At 47.0% G+C, this 18,867-nt stretch overlaps 1 protein-coding gene across 2 annotated transcripts in view; it reads right to left on the reverse strand.

Moving 5' to 3' along the window:
- Positions 1-18,867, reverse strand: part of ARHGEF9 (Cdc42 guanine nucleotide exchange factor 9) — a 184,229-nt gene that overhangs the window by 12,712 nt on the left and 152,650 nt on the right. Inside the window, exon 9 of one of the 2 annotated variants that reach the window (XM_086619470.1) lies at positions 15,343-15,474. The exons of the other annotated variant lie outside the window; for it this stretch is intronic. Coding sequence (XP_086475596.1) covers positions 15,343-15,474 — 132 coding nt within the window. The remainder of the gene's footprint in view (positions 1-15,342; positions 15,475-18,867) is intronic. 2 annotated transcript variants of the gene reach the window in all.

Genomic DNA, 18,867 nt, shown 5'->3' on the forward strand with positions numbered 1-18,867 from the left:
ACAAAACTAAGTCCTCATGCTGCAAAATTTTGCTTGTAGGCATGAAGAAATGCCTTTGAGAAGGTAACATATTTCCATCATTTTCCATGATGGGAATTTCAGTTCCATAGGACGAGAAAATGGAAAATACAGGCCACTGGCCCGATGGGATTCCTGTGCTGCAAAAGAGGCTGTGCCAATCTTGAGAAATCAGCTCGGGCACGTTTGGCAGCGCAGGTTGGGTAGTGCAGGTCTCTGTTTTCCAAACACGTTCTCGGAGTCGGGAAGATGTGTCTCTGCCCCTTCTCCTTGGATCCCATTTCCCATTCACACACAACTCATTGGTAAGAAAATCACCCTGATCCTCAGTTCAAAGAACTCCTGACCTATTTCTGTCCCACTGCACCCTGGTTTTAACCTCTTGATCCAGCTTAAATATTTTCTTTTTCCCTCCTTAATGTTTACAACCTTCACAACCCAACTCGTTTGTCCTTATCTCCTTTCTAAGTTGATTACTCCTGCCCCTTGTTTTTCAGCAACAGCTCATTTCTCTGCATTGAGAAGGGAAAAGTAAACCAGTCTTCATTATTAATTTTTCATCATTCATCTGAGAACACCCACAGCTCCGTGGCTGCTTGACATGCCCAGCACAACCTCCGCTCCGTGCCGCCAGCAGCCGTGCCGCGGCGCGGTGTCGCCTACCGCGATGCCCCCTGCCAAACCACAGAGGGTGCGTGTTCACGGCAGGTGGAGGTGGCACTAAAAAAAAGTGGTGTGAGATCTGTTGTGTCAACTGCTCCATTAGAGATGTGAGATTGTGGATGCTGATAAACTGTAGTAAAAACCAGATAATTTCCTGTCTTCCTCCTTACCCTCTTCATACTTATTTTGGCTTTGCCCATCAAATTTTGGACTGCCTTTACTAGAACTGGTCCTGTTGTATACTGGTGTAAGAGGAGCATCTCTATGTCTTTACAGGAACAGATAATAACAAATGATCATCAGAAAACAGAATTAATAAATTCTTAATTAATTAATTAAGAATATTAATTAATATAATATAGTCCTGACCACGTAAGGTGATTCAAGTTACAAGGCAAACATACTTACAAAGACAAATCTAGCGACACATAATCAAGATTTCCTTCCTCTATCCACTCTCAAAACCCAACGTTTAGGTGTATTGCATTACCTTAAATACTTTTTGATTTTTGAGAGTGCTCTAAATGCTACATTAAAAGATTCATTCAAAAGGAAAAATAAAATCAATGTACAGCATTTATTCACTGAAATAAGACTTAGTGGTGTGGTTTTTTAAAGATGAGCAGTAGGTTATTATTTTAAACAAAACATTAATCTCGGAAAATAAATTGCACATCATAATTTTTCAGCAAACTTGCTCATGGATGTGCCAGACAGTTTTAACAATCATGAGACAGGGCACCGTCCAGAAGCTCGTAGTCTTTAAAACCTGGATATTTCATGCTGAATATGAAATAGAAGATCTTTTCTGTTTTGTCCTAACTTGGAAAATTGCTTCTTTCCTCTCCCTTGGTGTCCAGTGAAGTGCAAAGAAAAGGCTGTAAGCATCACACTAAACACGTTCAATTAAATCAATACTGTGCACTGTGTTTAAATCTGAGTCTTGGACTCGTTCTTAGAAATAGCATTTATCTTCACCGCATTCTCAAAACAAAATTGATAACAAATCTCAAAGGAAAAAAAAATGCACTCCTTAAATTATCTGTACCAGCAACTATTCTTCTTCCCAGAGAGAACTGACTCACTGCTGCTGAAACCTCCAAAACACAACACAGAGCAGACCGTCCTTGTGAGCGAGATGGGTGAAGAGGATCAAATGTACTTTTCGATGCAATATTCATGATTATGTAGAGATTTGTTCATAAAAGGTATTACAAGAATAAATAATCACAATCCTCCTTCTCACCTGGCTCTGGAAATACAAGGCTCTGCACATTAGCTTGCTTTCTTACACATACTAAGTACATCTTTTCCTCTCTTATCTCTCCTATTTTGTTTCAGAAAACATCACGAGCTATTTTTAATCGCTAATGCTAAGTGAATGTTTGTAACAGCTTTGTGCTGTCATTATACTTCCAGGGGACACCACGAGGGGTTGGGATGTGTCTGACTGAACTGCTCCACACGTTTCCCCTCCGAGGCTGCGGCAGGAACAAGCGCTGCCTCCCGCGAGGCGTCCGCGGTGCCTTGCAGGGGCTCCCGTGCTCGGCAGGTGTTGCTGAGTGTTGGATGGGAAGATAACGGTGTTGCCTAGGAGTTACTGAAGGAGCAACGAGGAGATAAAGGAATCATACAAGTGCTTTTGGAAATAAAACGGCCCCACAGCGTAGTATTGCTGATGAGAATGCAATAGCAGGAAAGAGCAAGCTCAGCTATCGAGGCTGCCTGCAGAAACCACCCGAAGAAGAAACACCATGGTTCTGTCCTTGGATGTATGGAGTAAGCACACGGCGAACAAGGGGAAGTCAGCAAGGGCACAGCTCCTGCCTGCCACTTTTCCTTTCATTTGGAGAAGAAACTTCCATAACAAACCTCGAAGAAATGAATCATCTTTTCTCCCATCGCCCTCCCCAGAGCTCTCAGCCTCCAGCTCAGCAGGAACCTTCTGGTGGAGAAACAGCTCCTGGAGTGGGGAGAGGCCCAGAGGAGAGAAAGGTGCTGACATGGAGAAGACAAAACCATTCAAGGAGGTACAGAAAAGGTAAAGAGCTCAGAGCAAGTCCATGCCTGGCGTTTTCCAAGTGCAGGACCCTGTGTCAGCAGTGCTTTTCCTTCGTACTTCCACAAAAGATACCCCAAGTTTTTAAGAGCCCCTTTATTTTTCGCAGAGTGGTAAAGCACATAAACATCTCAGTGAACAGCACGTGTCTGCACGTGGGACACACTTTGTGCACACCTGGTCTCAAGAAAGCTCTGTCCATACAGCAGATTAATAACGGTAACTGGATGATGCCATTTTAATAGGTTAGGCATTCCCTACTACCACTTCTCCTTTCTTCCTCTCTTCTTGCCAGCACTCAATAAAGGGATATTATTTCCTAATTAACTAAATTTTAACACTCATAGTATGGGAAGTATTAGGAAGTATCTAACTCATAGATGTTAGGAAGTATTTCTTCTCTGAAAGGGTTGTCAGCCACTGGAATAGGCTGCCCAGGGAGGTGGTCGAGTCCCCATCCCTGGATGTGTTTAAGAATAGGGTGGATGAACTACTTAGGGATATGGTTTAATGGGGATTAGGGATGGTTGGACTCGATGATCTCTAAGGTCTTTTCCAACCTAGAAATCTATGAATCTATGAAACATAATAATTATTTGATCTGTGGATATTTTATCACGTGTGTTCCTACAGCTCATAAAGAATAACATATATTACTTAACTCCTTAGTGAAGCTTGGGTAAATACACTTGGCTTACACTGTGACTCATCTCAACACAATTTAGGAATTCATCTGGGCTACATGAGAGATGTACAGCAAATGAGGCCAAACCCCTGCTTTAAGGAGCTTTTTTTATGCATGTGGACAGGAGGATAAAAATTCAGGGAACAGGCAGGCCATGAAAGCAACGCTGCTTTGTGTGATTCCTGCGAGATGGGGCCGGAAAGCCCGCAGCAGCGCCGAGAAGTGAACCGTGGTGCTGTGCACACCGGCGGCGTCAGGCACAGGACCATCCTTCCTTCCTTCGAGCACGTAGGCTGAGCCAAACCAGCACACACGAGGTACAGGAAAGCAGATGTGTGGCTGAGGGTGAAAATGGATTGTTTAAACGGACTGGTGTAAGTGCTACACGTCGGAAGGACAAAGCAAATAACACACACACACATAAAAAGGAGATTTATCAGCTGTGTAAGGAGCCACACTGTCGAAAGGAGCTCAGGCTTAGGGGAGGGCAGAAATGGCAGTGGGGACAGGCTGCTGCCAGGACTCCTGATAATCCCAGGGACAGCATACAAGAGAGTTAGGAAGAAATTATTAAGCTAGAGCATCTACCCTTGTTTATATGCTGGCTATATTAGTGTAATATTACATATTAGCCTCTCCCCAGTTAAGCCAGGACAAGTAGCTGGTTTACACTGTCCAGTTTTGAATATCACACAAAACTATTTTTTGTAGTTAAATTGGGTAAGTGCATGAAAATATAAGAAGACCAAAAAAAAGACTCTCAAAACCTGAGCAGTGGGGAAAGGCCAAAGAAAGGGAGTTGTTTAATCTAGAAAGGACATAAATAAAAGGGAATGTGCTATTGGTATTCCAATGTGTGAAAGCTGCTTCTCTCCTAAGGAGGCTGGTGATCAATTATTCTCCATTTGATTGTGGCTTGGCTTAATTTACCACAAGGGAGAACAGGATTAGATACTTGGGAAAAAAAAAGAAAAAATCTTTCTAGCTATAAGAGTAGTTAAACACTAGAACAGACAAAATAGGGAAGTCTTGGGACAGCATTCCTTGGAGATTTTCAAAAATAAGGTTAGACAAACATCCGTCAGAGATGATGTGAGCATACTTAATCCTGCAAAGGGAATAGCTGATCTCCTGGGGTCCTCGCCAGCTCGGCACTTGGATGCTGCTTAAGAGGAAGGGGACAGATGGAGGAGAAAATGCCATGGGAGCAGGTAGGATTAGCCCGGACCTCGGGGCGGAGTGGGAGATGCCCCAGGCACAGCGCGGGCCAGCAAGCACGAGGAGCAGGACAGGAACCTGCAGTCTCTGCAGACAGCATCCAGCTTGCGCTGCGTGGCTCTTCAGGAAATTGATGCATCTAGGTCATTTCCACTTATTTGTCTAAATACGATCTTTTTTTACCCTCCAGCTTCTATGATTTCCTTTTCTTTCCCTGGCTGAGGTTAATTAAGCTCTTCTGCATAGCGCTCTGCAGTCTGTTCACGTAACGCCTGCTAAGGATTCGCAAGGAAAAGATGAAGCCCACAAAAGTCCTGTTTGATGGGAGCACAAACCAAAGTTGTGACGCGTTTCGCAAACCCGCCGTTGGCTTTGTCGGAGCTGTGCTCGGGGGCACGGAGCGCTCTGTGGCACCTGCTCAGGCCATCTTCTCCTGCTCTCCCCCTGACTTACATCTCCCCATTTCACTTCCCTCCTCTGAAGGGGGGAGGTGACTTTCTCTAGCTGCACTGGAAAGAAAAAAAATTGCATTTGTGACCATCGTAAGGAAAGCAAGGCTGGGCTTTTACTGGAAAACCTGAGGATCTGAAGTTGGGATGTGGTTTCCACAATGAATTTATGCACCTACCCCCAAACTGCTGCAGTGGATACAGCACTGATGGATAGGCGAAGAGCAACTGACATCATCTACCTGGACTTATCCAAAGCATTTGATACTGTCCCACACGACATCCTTGTCTCTACACTGGAAAGACATGGTTTTGATGGATGGACCACTCGGTGGATAAGGAATTGGCTGGATGGTCGCACTCAAAGAGTTGTGGTCAACGGTTCAATGTCCACGTGGAGGCCAGTGACGAGTGATGTTCCTCAGGGGTCAGTACTGGGACCAGTGCTATTTAACATCTTTGTTGGAGACATGGACAGTGGGATCAAGTGCACCCTCAGCAAGTTTGCAGATGACACCAAGTTGTGTGGTGTTGTGGACACTCTGGAGGGGAGGGATGCCATCCAGAGGGACCTTGACAGGCTAGAGAGATGGGCCTGTGTGAACCTCATGTAGTGGAGGATTTCTCTGCCCATGGCAGGGGGGTTGGAACTGGATGATCTTTAAGGTCCCTTCCAACACAAACCATTCTATGATTCTATCTGTAGAAAGCATTGCACCTGTAAATCAGACTGTTCAATAACTCTTACTATTAAATTGACTTCTGCTTGTCTCTGGTACTGCTTTCTCCGCCTGCTCTCTAGCTTTAATCAATCCCTTTTTTTCTGCCACGAGTACCCCAGGCCACAGCTAGGTGTGCCAGGCGCTGCCTTTGCACGCTGCAGTTGTGCAAGACCCTGTAAGGGCCAAACCCTCCCGTGATGCTGCAGAGGACGTGTAACACGGATCACGAGGAGGGCAATCTGCCTGTGCAGTTGACATGGCATTAGAATTAAAAGCTATTCAATGGCTTAAGCAGCATATGGCACATCGGGAGGAAATTGTCCCCTCCATCAGAGGGCACAGGGAAGCACCTGAGAGGACCCAGCCTGGTGTGTCCCAGGTAATTTGCCCCTGTTGGCTTTGCGTGCGGCCACCTTCATGTGTTTCAGAAACTCCGATTTATTTCTCAGTGGGTAGCGTGCAAGGAATGGGTGGGGGGGTCTTAAGCCAGGGTGATGATTTTAGGATGGCACATTTTTTTTCAAGTGCTATGGTTTATTCTATCCTAGGTCACACTCTGCTTCTCATGCGTAAAACAAATCATCTGTAAAGCACAAGTGGGGAAAGAGCCATTTCCAGCCATGAGTCATGAGATCCCTCTTACGAGCTGACAACATAAAAGATGCCAACCTCAGAATAATCCATTACAAGTTTCTCATTGCACATGTAGGTTATTGGTCTTCCTGGTTATTAAAATCCTGCATATTCCAATGGCAAAGTAGTTTCAAAATGACTCGGGGAGGAGTTATGCACTCTGAGTACATGGATGCAGTCAGGTCTTCTGAGTGCCGCTCCGGAGCCTGGCAGGGACTGGCTGCGGGCCTTTGGCTCAAACACAATTCCTCCCTCAGTCCTCCCCCATTAGCCCCCATGGGATAATGATATTTACCTATTTTACAGGGCAACTGGGAGCTGTAAATAAGTAATCAGTAAAAGCCACATTGAAAGCCTTTGATGGTGGACCTTCAACAGCTCAAAGCCGTGTAAGGACAGCTTTGTGTTACACGTGCTGCGGGACGTGGAGCTGGCAGAGCAAAGGGAGGCGGAGAGGGGGCTCCACGGGTGGCAGATGCAGCCCAAGGGCAGCGTGGGGCAGATCCCTCCATCCCTCCTGCGAGGCAAAGGGTGGCCCAAGTAACATGCAACAGGGTGGCTCTTCTGCAGGGGACTGTCACTCCATTCCCACCGCAGAAGAAGCCTTAGAGAAGATCATCCCAGAAGATGATCCGAGATGGGTAACGGGCAAAGTCACATGAGGATTTTCTTCCCTCACTCCTCCCTACCCAAGAACATGGAGCTGGAAGTCCTACACTGCATACACACAGGTAAAGCAAAGCCAGGGCTTGCCTCAAACAACGAATCCTTGAAACGTAACACGGACAAGGCAGCAAGGTAGCAGTGTGCTCAGTATAAAAAGCAGCAATCCCTGCAGACTATTTCTGCCCAGAAGATGATGTGTTCTTCAGGTATCAAAGGAGAACAGGGATCCAAGGATAAGGCTGGAGAAGACCAACCTACAGGCAAGCTCTACAACTTGGTCAACAGTTGATGTTGAAACATTTGAATAGTGAATAATTGATGCTGAAATTGGGAAAAGGCTAAACCAGAGTCCATAATAACTGCAGCCAAACACCAACCCATGATTTGGGAAAAGCAGAGGTTTGGAAAAGCCTGAGCTGTCTTTTGCACTAAGGTGTGGGTCTCAGAGCCCTCTCTCATGATTCCTCGTTGACCTGGGCAGTGACTGCAGAGCAGAATGGAAGAAGCAGAGGGAGTGAGCAGAGTTTTTCAATTTACTCCTGAAATTTGTCCTGATTTTCCTGCCTGCCTGCTCTCTATCTTCACTCTGCCCAGCCTGCCGTGAGCAATGAGAGCATGGCACGCTGCCACTTTGCCATGTCTTTGGGTATCTTTAGTCATAAGGGCTTTCAACGTTCTTTGGCTTTTTAAAAAAAGATTCAGAGCCTACATTTAAAAAATGTAATTTACCTTACAGCGACCCTTTGAAGAAAGCAGCCCAGCCTGCTTTTCATGAACACCAAGGACACAGTTTTGCGTGGCATCTGTTCATCTAACTTAACCCTGCTGCAGGCTGATTTTTGAGATGGGACAGTTAACACATGGTTTTCATCGACCTCCTCAAAGCTGAGCGCTTTGCAAAACTGCACCTCTCTTCCGTGCAAATGAGACCCTAAAACTCAATGAACCCTTCTGAACGTTTTTGTCCTAATTATTCTTGGTATCAGAAAATAAATCTAAGCCCTGCTAAGTGGCTGGATGCCAGTGACTGTGAGCTTTGCTATCAACCTGTCGGACACGGGGGTTTGGGCTGAGCCAGCCTTTAGGAGCTGGCTTTAGGGAAATGGGGTCTGCACAGCACAATCCGAAAATGCCATGAGGGATGGATCGTATTAGGAATGGGGATGTAACACCACCTCCCCAACACAACCTTGGCCACTCGCTTCCCACCACTTACTTCCTAGGATGGGTCAAGTTGTTTGTTAAAAATTTCCCCAGGGGCTGCCACGGGCAGAGGGGAGCGGAAATCTCTGCGATACCAGTTTACGTAACTCCTCCTTGCACAAGGACAGCTGTGCTGGGGAGGTCGGCAGATTCCTGCCAAATTATTCAGCAGTGTCTGTCTCCTGAGTTTCGAAAGAGACGTTTGATTCATCCTTGCCAGCTCCATGAAGCTGCAGTGTGGGATCCGAGTGGGGGAGGACTGGAGCTGAAAAAGCATTTCTGTGGAAATGCTATTTTCGTTCCACGTATTTAGTGGAACATCAGTGGCATTTTGATGCCTTGTTCCACCTCAAGCCCAGTCACATTGGCTGCGAAGCAGCCAGGCGAGGGCGAGTGCATTTCCAAAGAACTAATAGCACGAAGAGATGGGAAACCCTTCTGCAGACACATCACTTGGCTTCTCTGGTCTCTGCAGTTTGCTCCCAGGGGCTTCAAATTGTGCTGCTGAAAGGCCACCGCAGGAGGAGGGTTAGATTTTCAGCTCTTGAGGTTTCACTTGTGGGCCAAATTTGCACCCACTGCAATTACAGTGGTGATAAATCAGGCACAGAGTATCCTGTATAGCCCCTTGCATATCTGTATGGCCATGAGCGGGCTAAACCGGTTCCTTATGCAGAAAAAAACCCACAGACTGCGAAGGGCTCTAAATGCAGCCCTTTCTGGATTTTACCATTGAATTAGCAACTAACAAAAGTCTTCTCCTGCCCTCCTCCAGCTGGCTCCTCTGGCTCACCCTGATGTTTTTCTCCCTGTCTCCTGCGTTCCAGTGCCCTCCCTGGAGTCTGTGCCTCCCTCTCTGCTATGGCACACCGAGCAGTGCAAAGGCAGAACCTGCCTCCCTAAGACAGCAAAATTTTCACTATTAAAAGGACTAAATTTTCACTATTAAAAGGACTATTTTCAGGGCTATTTTCACTATCAAAAGGAATGTTTTCTTTTCGTGAATATGCCATATCTGAAAGCCAAAATACCTTTTCGTAACTGTTTTTAACATATATCCTGTCGATCGCTGGACCTTGCCTCCATGACCATTAGGACTGGGATTTAAGTGCTGACAGGGCTGGCCCCAAAGTTTCTGTCAGTGTAGGTGCTGGCTTGCACCATGCTAGTTCCAGAAGTTTGCTGCTTTTATTTTTGGACAATGTGGCACTAGGATATATCAAGGCTGCACCTTTCGTTTTCTCTGGGTTTTCTTCATGTGCTTTGAAATACCTTGCTGGAAGGGTGGTAAAACACTGGACCAGGCTGCCCAGAGAAGCTGTGGCTGCCCCATCCCTGGAGGTGTTCAAGGCCAGGTTGGATGAGGCTTTGAGCAACCTGGTGTAGTGGAGGGTGTCCCTGCCCATGGCAGGGGGGTTGGAACTGGATGATCTTTGAGGTCCCTTCCAACCCAAACCATTCTATGATTCTATGACTCTATAATTCATCCCTCATGTTCAGCCACCTGCTAGCCAAGGAGACTGGCAGGAAGATCAACCTTCCTTGCCATGCTCTACAATCTGGACCCACAGAACCCTCTGGGCATGAACACAGGGCTGCGTCAGTGGGGCTGTGGAAACACTGTTCCTTAAAAACATCATCTTCCACTTTGCTCTGGAGCTGTGACCAGGCCAGTGTGTTTTCTTTGGTCATCTTCATGCTCACTTTTGCTGTCTCCCTCACTCAAGCAGCAGCATGCCCTGCCTGCCAGTGCAGCATCCACCGAGTCCCTACCGAGCTGCTGCCTGAGAACAGTGAGACACAGCCTGACCCATTTTCCCACCCTGCTGCAGGCTGGACCCAGGCCTGAGCCAAAACATGACATTTCATGGACATCTGCGTTACTGGGAGGAAAAGAGAAGGGGTAGGAGGTGCTGCAAAAGTCAAACAGTGTTCTTTGTGGGTCAGAAAAACACTTAAGTAATAAGAATTGTCCCAGTGCTGCTCTGTGCTTGCAAACAAGATTTTCGGCTAGCCCAGTGAGACCCATTCAGCCCGTAATAAAAGCAGGGCCGTTGTTTTGGTGCAAAGATTACCCCAATGTTTTTAACAGAAGGGATATGGGAACTAGACCTTCTTACACTAAAAGGGCTCAGAAATGTCTCCTTTATCTTCCCATTTGGAAACTTGGACTGCAATGGAGTTTGACAGGATTACTTTATTTACTCTCTCTCCTGTAGCACAGCTATTTCTGGCTGGCTGGCTGTTGCTATTAAACTGGTCTCATTTTGCTTCTCCTCCAACCTGCTTTGCTCTGCGAGCTCAGGGGAAGATGGCAACAGCAATAAACCCCAAGCTGGAGCTTGCGTTGCCTCCTGATTACAAGAGACACATAAAAAGTGCAAATGAAAACTAAATGTGTTTCACGCAGTCACTGATCTTTCTGCGCTGTCAGAAAACACTAAACACGGAGCCCCGTCAAGGACTGTTCAACTGCTGGTGAAAGAAAAGCATAATTTGGTGCAGAAACTCTGTTAACCCTTCATACTTCGTACTGTCGTTTCCAGCCTAATGCCACAGCGCTCCCGAGCCCGTTGGGGAAATCCAAACTATTACCCAGAACGGGAAAAAAAAGAAGATCCTCATCTATTACACGATAAGCACCTCGAGCATCTCCCAACATAACAAGCTATGATCATAATTAATACTGTGTGTCACACTCCTGGATGTTAAGTACTATGATTTGCAAATTTAAAGCATCTCTGTGTCAAACTCTCTCAACTTCAGGGTGATAAGAAAAGTAGACCCTGTGCCTTTAAGGCAACATCTTTTAATGCCACCATCATCAAGGATTGACTTCATTTCTTGGTAATTACAGTTAGCATACTGGAATGTGCATTCTTCTTCCTGATTATAGACATATGGTAAGTCACACCGAGGCCAGTGCTTGCTTCCTACACAGTTTGTTCCCTTCTTCCTTTCCAAAAGGCATTTTTGCGTTAGGGCAACAAACTGACATCTCTTCTGAAGAATGTACCACGTTGTCCTCGTGTACACTGCAACGTCCCAACCTCTGGTTCGGGAAACACAGGCAGAAAATTCATTAGGAGGGTTTGTCATTAATCCAATGGCTAACGTTACTCAGATTTGCAACGAAAACCTAAATCATGAGCTCTCCCAGTGGTTCTTTATCAGGAACTGTAGACATCCAAACTAACTCTGTGCTCCCCATGCTCTTCCAGAAGTCCACAGTGCTATCTACATCCACTGGTATTTCAGCATTCAGTCCATTAACACTGAAATGGTTGACATGGTCATTTCATCCAATTAAACTTCTCACTTCCTAGCACCAGAAAATAATTCAGTGGTGATATTAGGAAGTGACCAGTGCTGTCTCTGACGGCAAAATCTAAGCCAAAGAGATTTATTTGCAAATCTCAGAAACCAATTTGGTTTGTTACAATTCTCCCACAGAAGGTGCTTTGCAAAATGGTTGCCAGAAATGGAAGCTGGCTACCACGGTGTCAGCTCCTCCACCTGCTGCTACTGCTCTTATTCATGCAGCCCTCGTAAATCTTACTGCAAGTTTCCTGCTTGGAAGAGACTTAAATATACCCATGCTGGCAGAGATAACATCTGCCAAGTGCATTTGAACGCGGCCGTTCACAGTTACTCATTTTCACAAACTAGGTCTCTGTCTGAAGTCCCATCAGTTATCCAAGACGTGGTGGTCATGGAAATGCATTCGGGATTTCTCAGTCTGAGGCAGTGGGACTTACACTGGCAACCAGGGAAGGGTCTGAGCTTTGCCTCTGGATCTGACCAGTGCCATCACTCTTTTCCTGACTGCTGAACTACGTTAATGGCTAGTTCATTACAGTCATATTAATACAGTCATATAGTCAATACAGTCATATTAATGACTATGCTAATATTTGGTCCTTTGTATGCAAACAATCCCTCAACCAGATAATCACCCAGCTGCCCACATGCCCATTTGCCCATTTGGACCCTTGGCTCAGCTCACGTTGCAAAAGCCCTTGGAAAAATCCTAGGAGGCGCAGCCTGTGTGGGAAGACAAGAAAGATGCTCACGTTCAAGGAGCTGCTCCCACCAGCAGCTCTCAGTCCATCCCACCCATCTGCTGAGCAGCAGATCACCTTTATGAGATGAGTGAGCAATAGGATACAAGGGAGTGATTCCAACCTGCAGACATCTGTGGACACCCATGATTTCAAAAGGCCAGGCAGATGCTGAAACCTTGTTTGAAATGTTTGGGAACAACTAATAAATACAGTTAATGTTGATCAGTGAGCTCCCGTCTGTCAGGTGGCTGGCCTGGCATTACTGATGATCTTCTGCAGGCGTATCAAGCGAGGGAACAACGAGGTGATAATCTCAAGAAGAATCACCCTGAGAATTATCCTCCCTCACAGAAATGTCTTGGCCAGATGTCCAACAAAAAAAGGCTCCATAACCTCACAACGTTTTCAGACATCAACAGAAAGGGATGGCAAAGCTTCTGGAAAGTAAGCCATATTCAAAGCAGACAAGGGTTTCTTTGGAAATACGTTAACTGCTGCTGAAAGCAGGTAGCTGGATACTAGAAATACCTCCATAGCCAACAGACCTTATTCCTTAGACACAGGCAACATCGATGGATGGATCAGCAGGAATAAGAAACACGGTAATTCTTGGTAGCATACGACAGGAGTCCTGCTGCAACCTTCCTAGGCCATCTGCCTGTAAAGCTGATGGCCCAAACCTGATCCAATAGAAGAACAGTAGAAATAATGATGTTTGTTGAGAATGTGGACTGTGCCTTGTCTTTAGAGCCACACAAAGGACACAGAACAGTTGAACTGGAGCAGTCATCATCGTTTACTAACTGATAGCAAAACTGCTATGAAGAAACCCAAACTTACGTGGGAGTAGAGGGGCATGTTACTTTGCACCCAGCGCTCACCTTAAATAAAGGGTACAAAAGGAGCTGCTACCTTGGCTATAGACAGAATTTTTTAATGCTCTGCCTGGGTTCAGCTGCAATACTGCCAGCCCAAAGGATCGGCAGCTTGCAATACAGACACGAACACGCACGTAGCGATGTGCTCTCCTGGGACTGAGATATCCTGCATATCGGTTGGCTGGAAGCAGAATACTGCTGGAATTTTTGCACCAAAAGAAAAACTTTCACTAGCTCTTCTCCAGATATTGCAGAAATTCATATACCGTCTTCCTGGACCTAACGTGCATCTACTGGTACCAGTGAATGCCACTGACGCCTCACCTGAGCCTACTGGAGTGAAGCTGATTCCAGCCAGTTTTGCCACATAGACATTATTTCATCTTCCACTGCATGAGCTAGTGAGCAGGGACCTGACAGTCTCAGCAACGTGAGCCCATGGTGCAACACATTTTACAGACAAGGGAGTTCAAAGGGAAGGAACCAACACCCAAAACTGTCACAAACGCCACAAAACACACCACAAAACGCCTTTTGAACACCTAAGGGGAGAGGACGGTGTCACGAGGACGGTGCCACAAGGACGGTGCCACGAGGACAGCGTCACGCTAACGCTGGCTGCATACTGGTACAACCTTCGAGCCCGCGGCAGCCCGCTGGGCAGTGCTGAACGCTCTCTGCTCGTACCGACGGCCACGGAAAGCCCAGCTCTGACCTTCCCAGGAGTTAAGGGAACACTTGATACCTCTCTGGGTCACTGCCAGCGCAAGCCAAACTGGATGCTGCCTTATGAATCGGAAATTCAGGGTCACAAGCAAAGTGCAGGAGGTCAAGATTAATAATTGAACCCAGCTGCGTACTTCCAGACTTGTTTTGACAGTTCTCTGAACATCTGACTTGTTGCTCTGTGGTTATTTTTTTTTTTTTTTTTTTTTTACAGAGCCAGGAAAGAAGCAAAAGGCACAGCAACGAGGAGGGGAAAAATAAGCACATGCATTCCAGAAGGTAAAATTTCAGTCGACCATGACTCAGGAGAAGAACGTGCCACCCACTGAACTGCACAGGCCGCAGCTCCGTGTACGGCGGCAGCGGGCAGTGATGCCACGGTGAGTCAGGAGCCACCCACGCCCCCACCCACGCCGCTTCCTGCGGCGGCAGGGCACTCTCGGAGGGCTGCCACGCCGCACAGGTCTCGCTCAACCTTTCTTTAGCTCATGAGATGTGACAGGAAGACAGCCCTGGTGTGTTTGGCCGGAGATGTCTGCAGCTCACCCTCACTCCTGCTTGAAGCCGGTCCAGGGGACTCCCTCTGCGCAGTTATCTGCGTCGCTGCAGTCGAAATGTCTGACAGCAGACAGAGGAACCCAGGACTTGTGTGCTCCATCCCTTCAGTTCCAGCAGTTGTGATGGTAACGAGCTGGGACCACCTTAGCTGGACTCCAGCAATACAGCTACGATGCTGCTGCTTAACACAGCTCACCTGCTGCTATTAACACTACGACAACACATCACCATCAGGATTCTTCACCACCTTCTTCTACCTTCATGATGGGTTTAACAGCAGAGATATGCCTTATAAAAACCAACACAGCAGCTACAAGAGGACGAGGCTCAAAAAGCATTTCACCAAGTGCCAGCATTTACACCTTGCTACAGACCAGGCTGCTGCCTGATATTTCTTCAAGGGGCAGCAAATATCATGTTACTGCAGTAACTGAATTGTCTGCCCAAGTGCCAGGCTTCATACCGAAATCCCAGAGCTATCTAATCCCAGATCATATGCTGCAGCCAAAACCCAAACGGAGAAGGGAGGCAACGAGCCAAACGAGGGGCGCATGAGAAAAAGGCACGAAGTGAACAAGTGGAGGCTGGATTCGCTACAAGCATAAAATCTCTCTATCACAGTATACTCACCATCCCATAATTCAGTATTTCTAGCACGTTGATTGCCCTTCCTCACTGCTATCCATGTCCTCTTCCGCATGTGTAGCAAACAGCCACCTTGCCCTAGAAACCACTTTGGACTGGGAAGCCTGTCCGCAGCATGTCCTTAGGCGTGCTGCTTTCTCCCTGGATGTCCTTACCTTCTTGCAGAGAACCATCTGGTGATCAAAGAGAAAGAAAACACGCTGCTGGTTCCGTCCATAAGGCTGGTAAATCCAGGACATCTCTCCCGTGTAGATCAGCTCTGAGCTGCGGTCCAAGATATCGTCTCCCTAAAGGGCACAGAGAACGAGGCTGAGTGGCAGTGGATATGTTTCTCTTTGCAGGATGGGGAGGAACAATAATTAAGATTTTGGCCCTTCTGCAGCTCTCAAAGCCGCCCCGTCTGACTTCAGACCAGAAACTGGAGATGGGGGATAATTCTGAAGGAAGGAAAATAAATGAAGTAAAAGCGTGGACGCTCGAAGCGTGGCCATTGTGGTTCACATCGCAACGACGAAAGAAACAGCAGAACTGCTGCTCCAGACACTGTCCCTATTCCCTCCTCTCTTTTCCAGGTACCAGCAGACCCCGGCTCTCCCTGCAGGTGCCAGTGGCATCCTGAGAGTGAAGCCCCTTCCTCCTGCTCACGGCAGAGCCACTTTGTTTTCAGGGTAGCAAATTCCCTGGCACCCCCTCCCTTTAAAACACCATCCCAACACACATCCCCTCCTGAGATCTCAGGCCAGCTACCAAAGTCCTCTACACTGGGATATCAATTCCCCCACCCGTGAGGATGCCAAAACTCACCCCTCCACGTTGTTGCCTCTCCTCCCACTCATTCAGGCAATTAGTCCCTTCTCCCATCTCCAAAAAACTGTCAGGACCACCCCAGCTCCTCTGGCAGCCTCCACCCCCCCACCGCTGGCAAGGCCTCCCCGGCCGGCTGCCAGAATGCCCTCACCCTTCCTCTGCCTCCGGCTAACGCTTGTTTTCCTCTCCCATTTTTTTTTAAGGATTCATGAGCAGATGGTCTTGCAAACACATTGCTCTCTCTCCCACTCTCTGAGAGAACAAATGCAGTCACCCTCCGCTAATTGGGATGAGCTGGACTTTTTAAAAAGTTAATTAAAATCTATTTATTAAAAATGGGTGAATTCAGCAGCACCTGCCCTGTGGGCATCTCAGTGTATCTCTCGCTCTGAAAGCCCACAGAAGGCATCAGGATGACTTCAGCTAAAAGGTAAGGAGCTGGATTCAGGAGCAAGTGAGAGAAAAGCTTTTTTTTTTTTTTTTTCCTTCCTTTTGGCTCTGAGACTAGTGCAGTTCTGCCTTTGATACCAAACTAGAACCAATTTCTGGGACAAGAGCATCACAAAATCTCAGCAAACAGCTTGTAAAGGTTCAGCCATCGAAGGGGGCATCCAGACAGACAGGCTTTCCTGGGACTGCTTACACTTGTAGGTGCCAAAGCAACCGAAAGTCATCCTCACTCCTAATTTCTTGGTGAGGATTTCAGGCTGCTGCTCAGGTGAATGTGTAATTAACCTCTCAGCATTGATTGGGAGCGACTGCCTGAGTCCCTGGGCCCTGTGACAACAGCAACTTCATTAAGTCGCTGCATCATCATGCTGCAGCACAGACTTTCAAATCGCCTTAGCGAGGTGTTTATCCACCTCTCCATCTCACTTCTGTGGCTGTGCTATTAGGGATAACTTCCCAGGAACACAGAGGGTCATTCCCAGAAGGGACAGGCTGCACATCCTGCAAGGTCTCAAGAGTGTGGTGTCAGGGTCCGATTTCAGCCGTGGTACCTCCTGGCCAGCAACTGGGGACCACGAGCTGCTGCGACAGCTCAGGTATCTGCAAGCCCTTGAACAAGAAGCCTCTGAAGAAAACACACCGTCGCAGAAATTGTGGGCTTTCCTGGCTAGATGTGAGCTTATACAAAGAAGATTCACACGAGGCTATGGATGGGAGCTTTTAAGAGAGGGGGCGAGCCTAGAAGAGGCTGTCTGCTAAAAATAGAAAGCCAGTTCTGTCTTTTGCTCCTGTGGTAGCATCTCAAGCCTGAGGACACACAGAGGACTCTGCAAACACTTCTACTTGATTAGCTGAATCCAAACTGTGTAGTCCCTGCAAGCAATACAAACCAAAAAAATTTAGATCTGAAATGATAGGATTTATATTGCATTTTCTATGTTGGGAAAACAATTTATATATACAGTCTATAGGCTAGAAATAGATGATTTCCAGTGCTGGGTTAGCAAATTTGGAAACCTATATTGCAAATAGTTTTGGACTAGCACACAGCCGGCCAGCCTTCAGCTCCCAGGAGCAGCATCTCCATGGCCCTGCCTGTTCCTCAAGCCCTCGGCTGCTATAGCAATACACCAGCCTCGCTGCGCTGCTACAGCCTCCTACAGCAGATGCAATGAACCTTGAAAGGCATTTTTTTCCCCTGACACAGTTATACCATGTCTTTGAACAGCATGAACTGTCTTCTGCTGGTGGAACGTCCCTACTGGGCAGCAAAATGGCCAAGAGACTAGATGCCCTACTGAGGTCTCTTCCAACCTAAGTTATCCTATAAGCCTATAATAAAGAACTCAGCCCTCCCCAGCCTGCATCAAGGGTTTGCACTGTGCATCCTGCTACATACAACGAACAGCAAAAAGAAAGCTGACTCCTCTTTTCTTCATGCAGTCCCAGAGTCCAACTACTTAGTGTGCAGTAAGGGGAGCAGAAGGTCACCCAGACCCAGGCTGGACATGAGCTTCATGGTCCCCCGAGCTTGCCAGCGCTACGATGATCTATCGAGTCCCAGGGCTAATCCTGACTGTCCCAGCAGAGGGTCAGCTCTGCTGCTGCTGCTACAGAAAGATGTTGACCATCAGCTCCCCAGGTAGGCTATAGGTGACCACCAATCTCTGCAAAGAGAAACTGGGAGGAACTAAAGGGTTTTCACTATTGTCATGAAAGAAGTGCCATTAGGAGCACCAACGTAACAAGGAAGGGCACGGCACTGCGAGCTGCAGCACGTTACACCTCCTGCTCCTTCTTCCCATGAGCAATCCCTGAGCAGATGCTGTCCCAGGCTCAGAAATGCTCATCAGCCCATCGGACCTGCTCCCCTGTGCCCGAGCCCACCTCCTGACACGGCTCCTTGCTGTCACTGCTGGGCACGAAATCCCCTTTCCTAGTTAACATTCAGCGAGCGGGGCTCTCTTCTGCCTGACACTGCTGTTCTTTAATTAGAGATTGACAGCCTGATTAGCACTCTGGGCTGCAGAAAGATCAGAAAAAGGAAAGCGAGAGAAACATTGTCCTTTTCATCAGGCTCCTTTTTTGATACCTTCTGTTGCTGGGAAGAAAAAAAAAAACAAAATGAAGAAGAAGAAAAAAAAAAAAAAAAGAAGGATCTGTTTCAGTCCCTGATGCGATTTTTTTCCCAGGAGGATTTCTCATCAGGCTGCCCTCACTTTGAAACCAGTACGTTGGTTGCATGCAGCTTTTTTTTCATGTCATTCTTGGATTCAATAACGTAATATTAGGCTGAAGCCAACTATCATCTATTACATAATTAAGGGCACCGAGTCTTGATTTAAAGGACCCGTAAATAACAAGAATGCGAAGAAATTTAAAAGGACAGTGTTCATTATATCTCCCAATTATATATATTTCTC

Source organism: Tauraco erythrolophus, chromosome 13, assembly GCF_009769465.1.
Source record: "Tauraco erythrolophus isolate bTauEry1 chromosome 13, bTauEry1.pri, whole genome shotgun sequence".
Classification (NCBI taxonomy): domain Eukaryota; kingdom Metazoa; phylum Chordata; class Aves; order Musophagiformes; family Musophagidae; genus Tauraco; species Tauraco erythrolophus.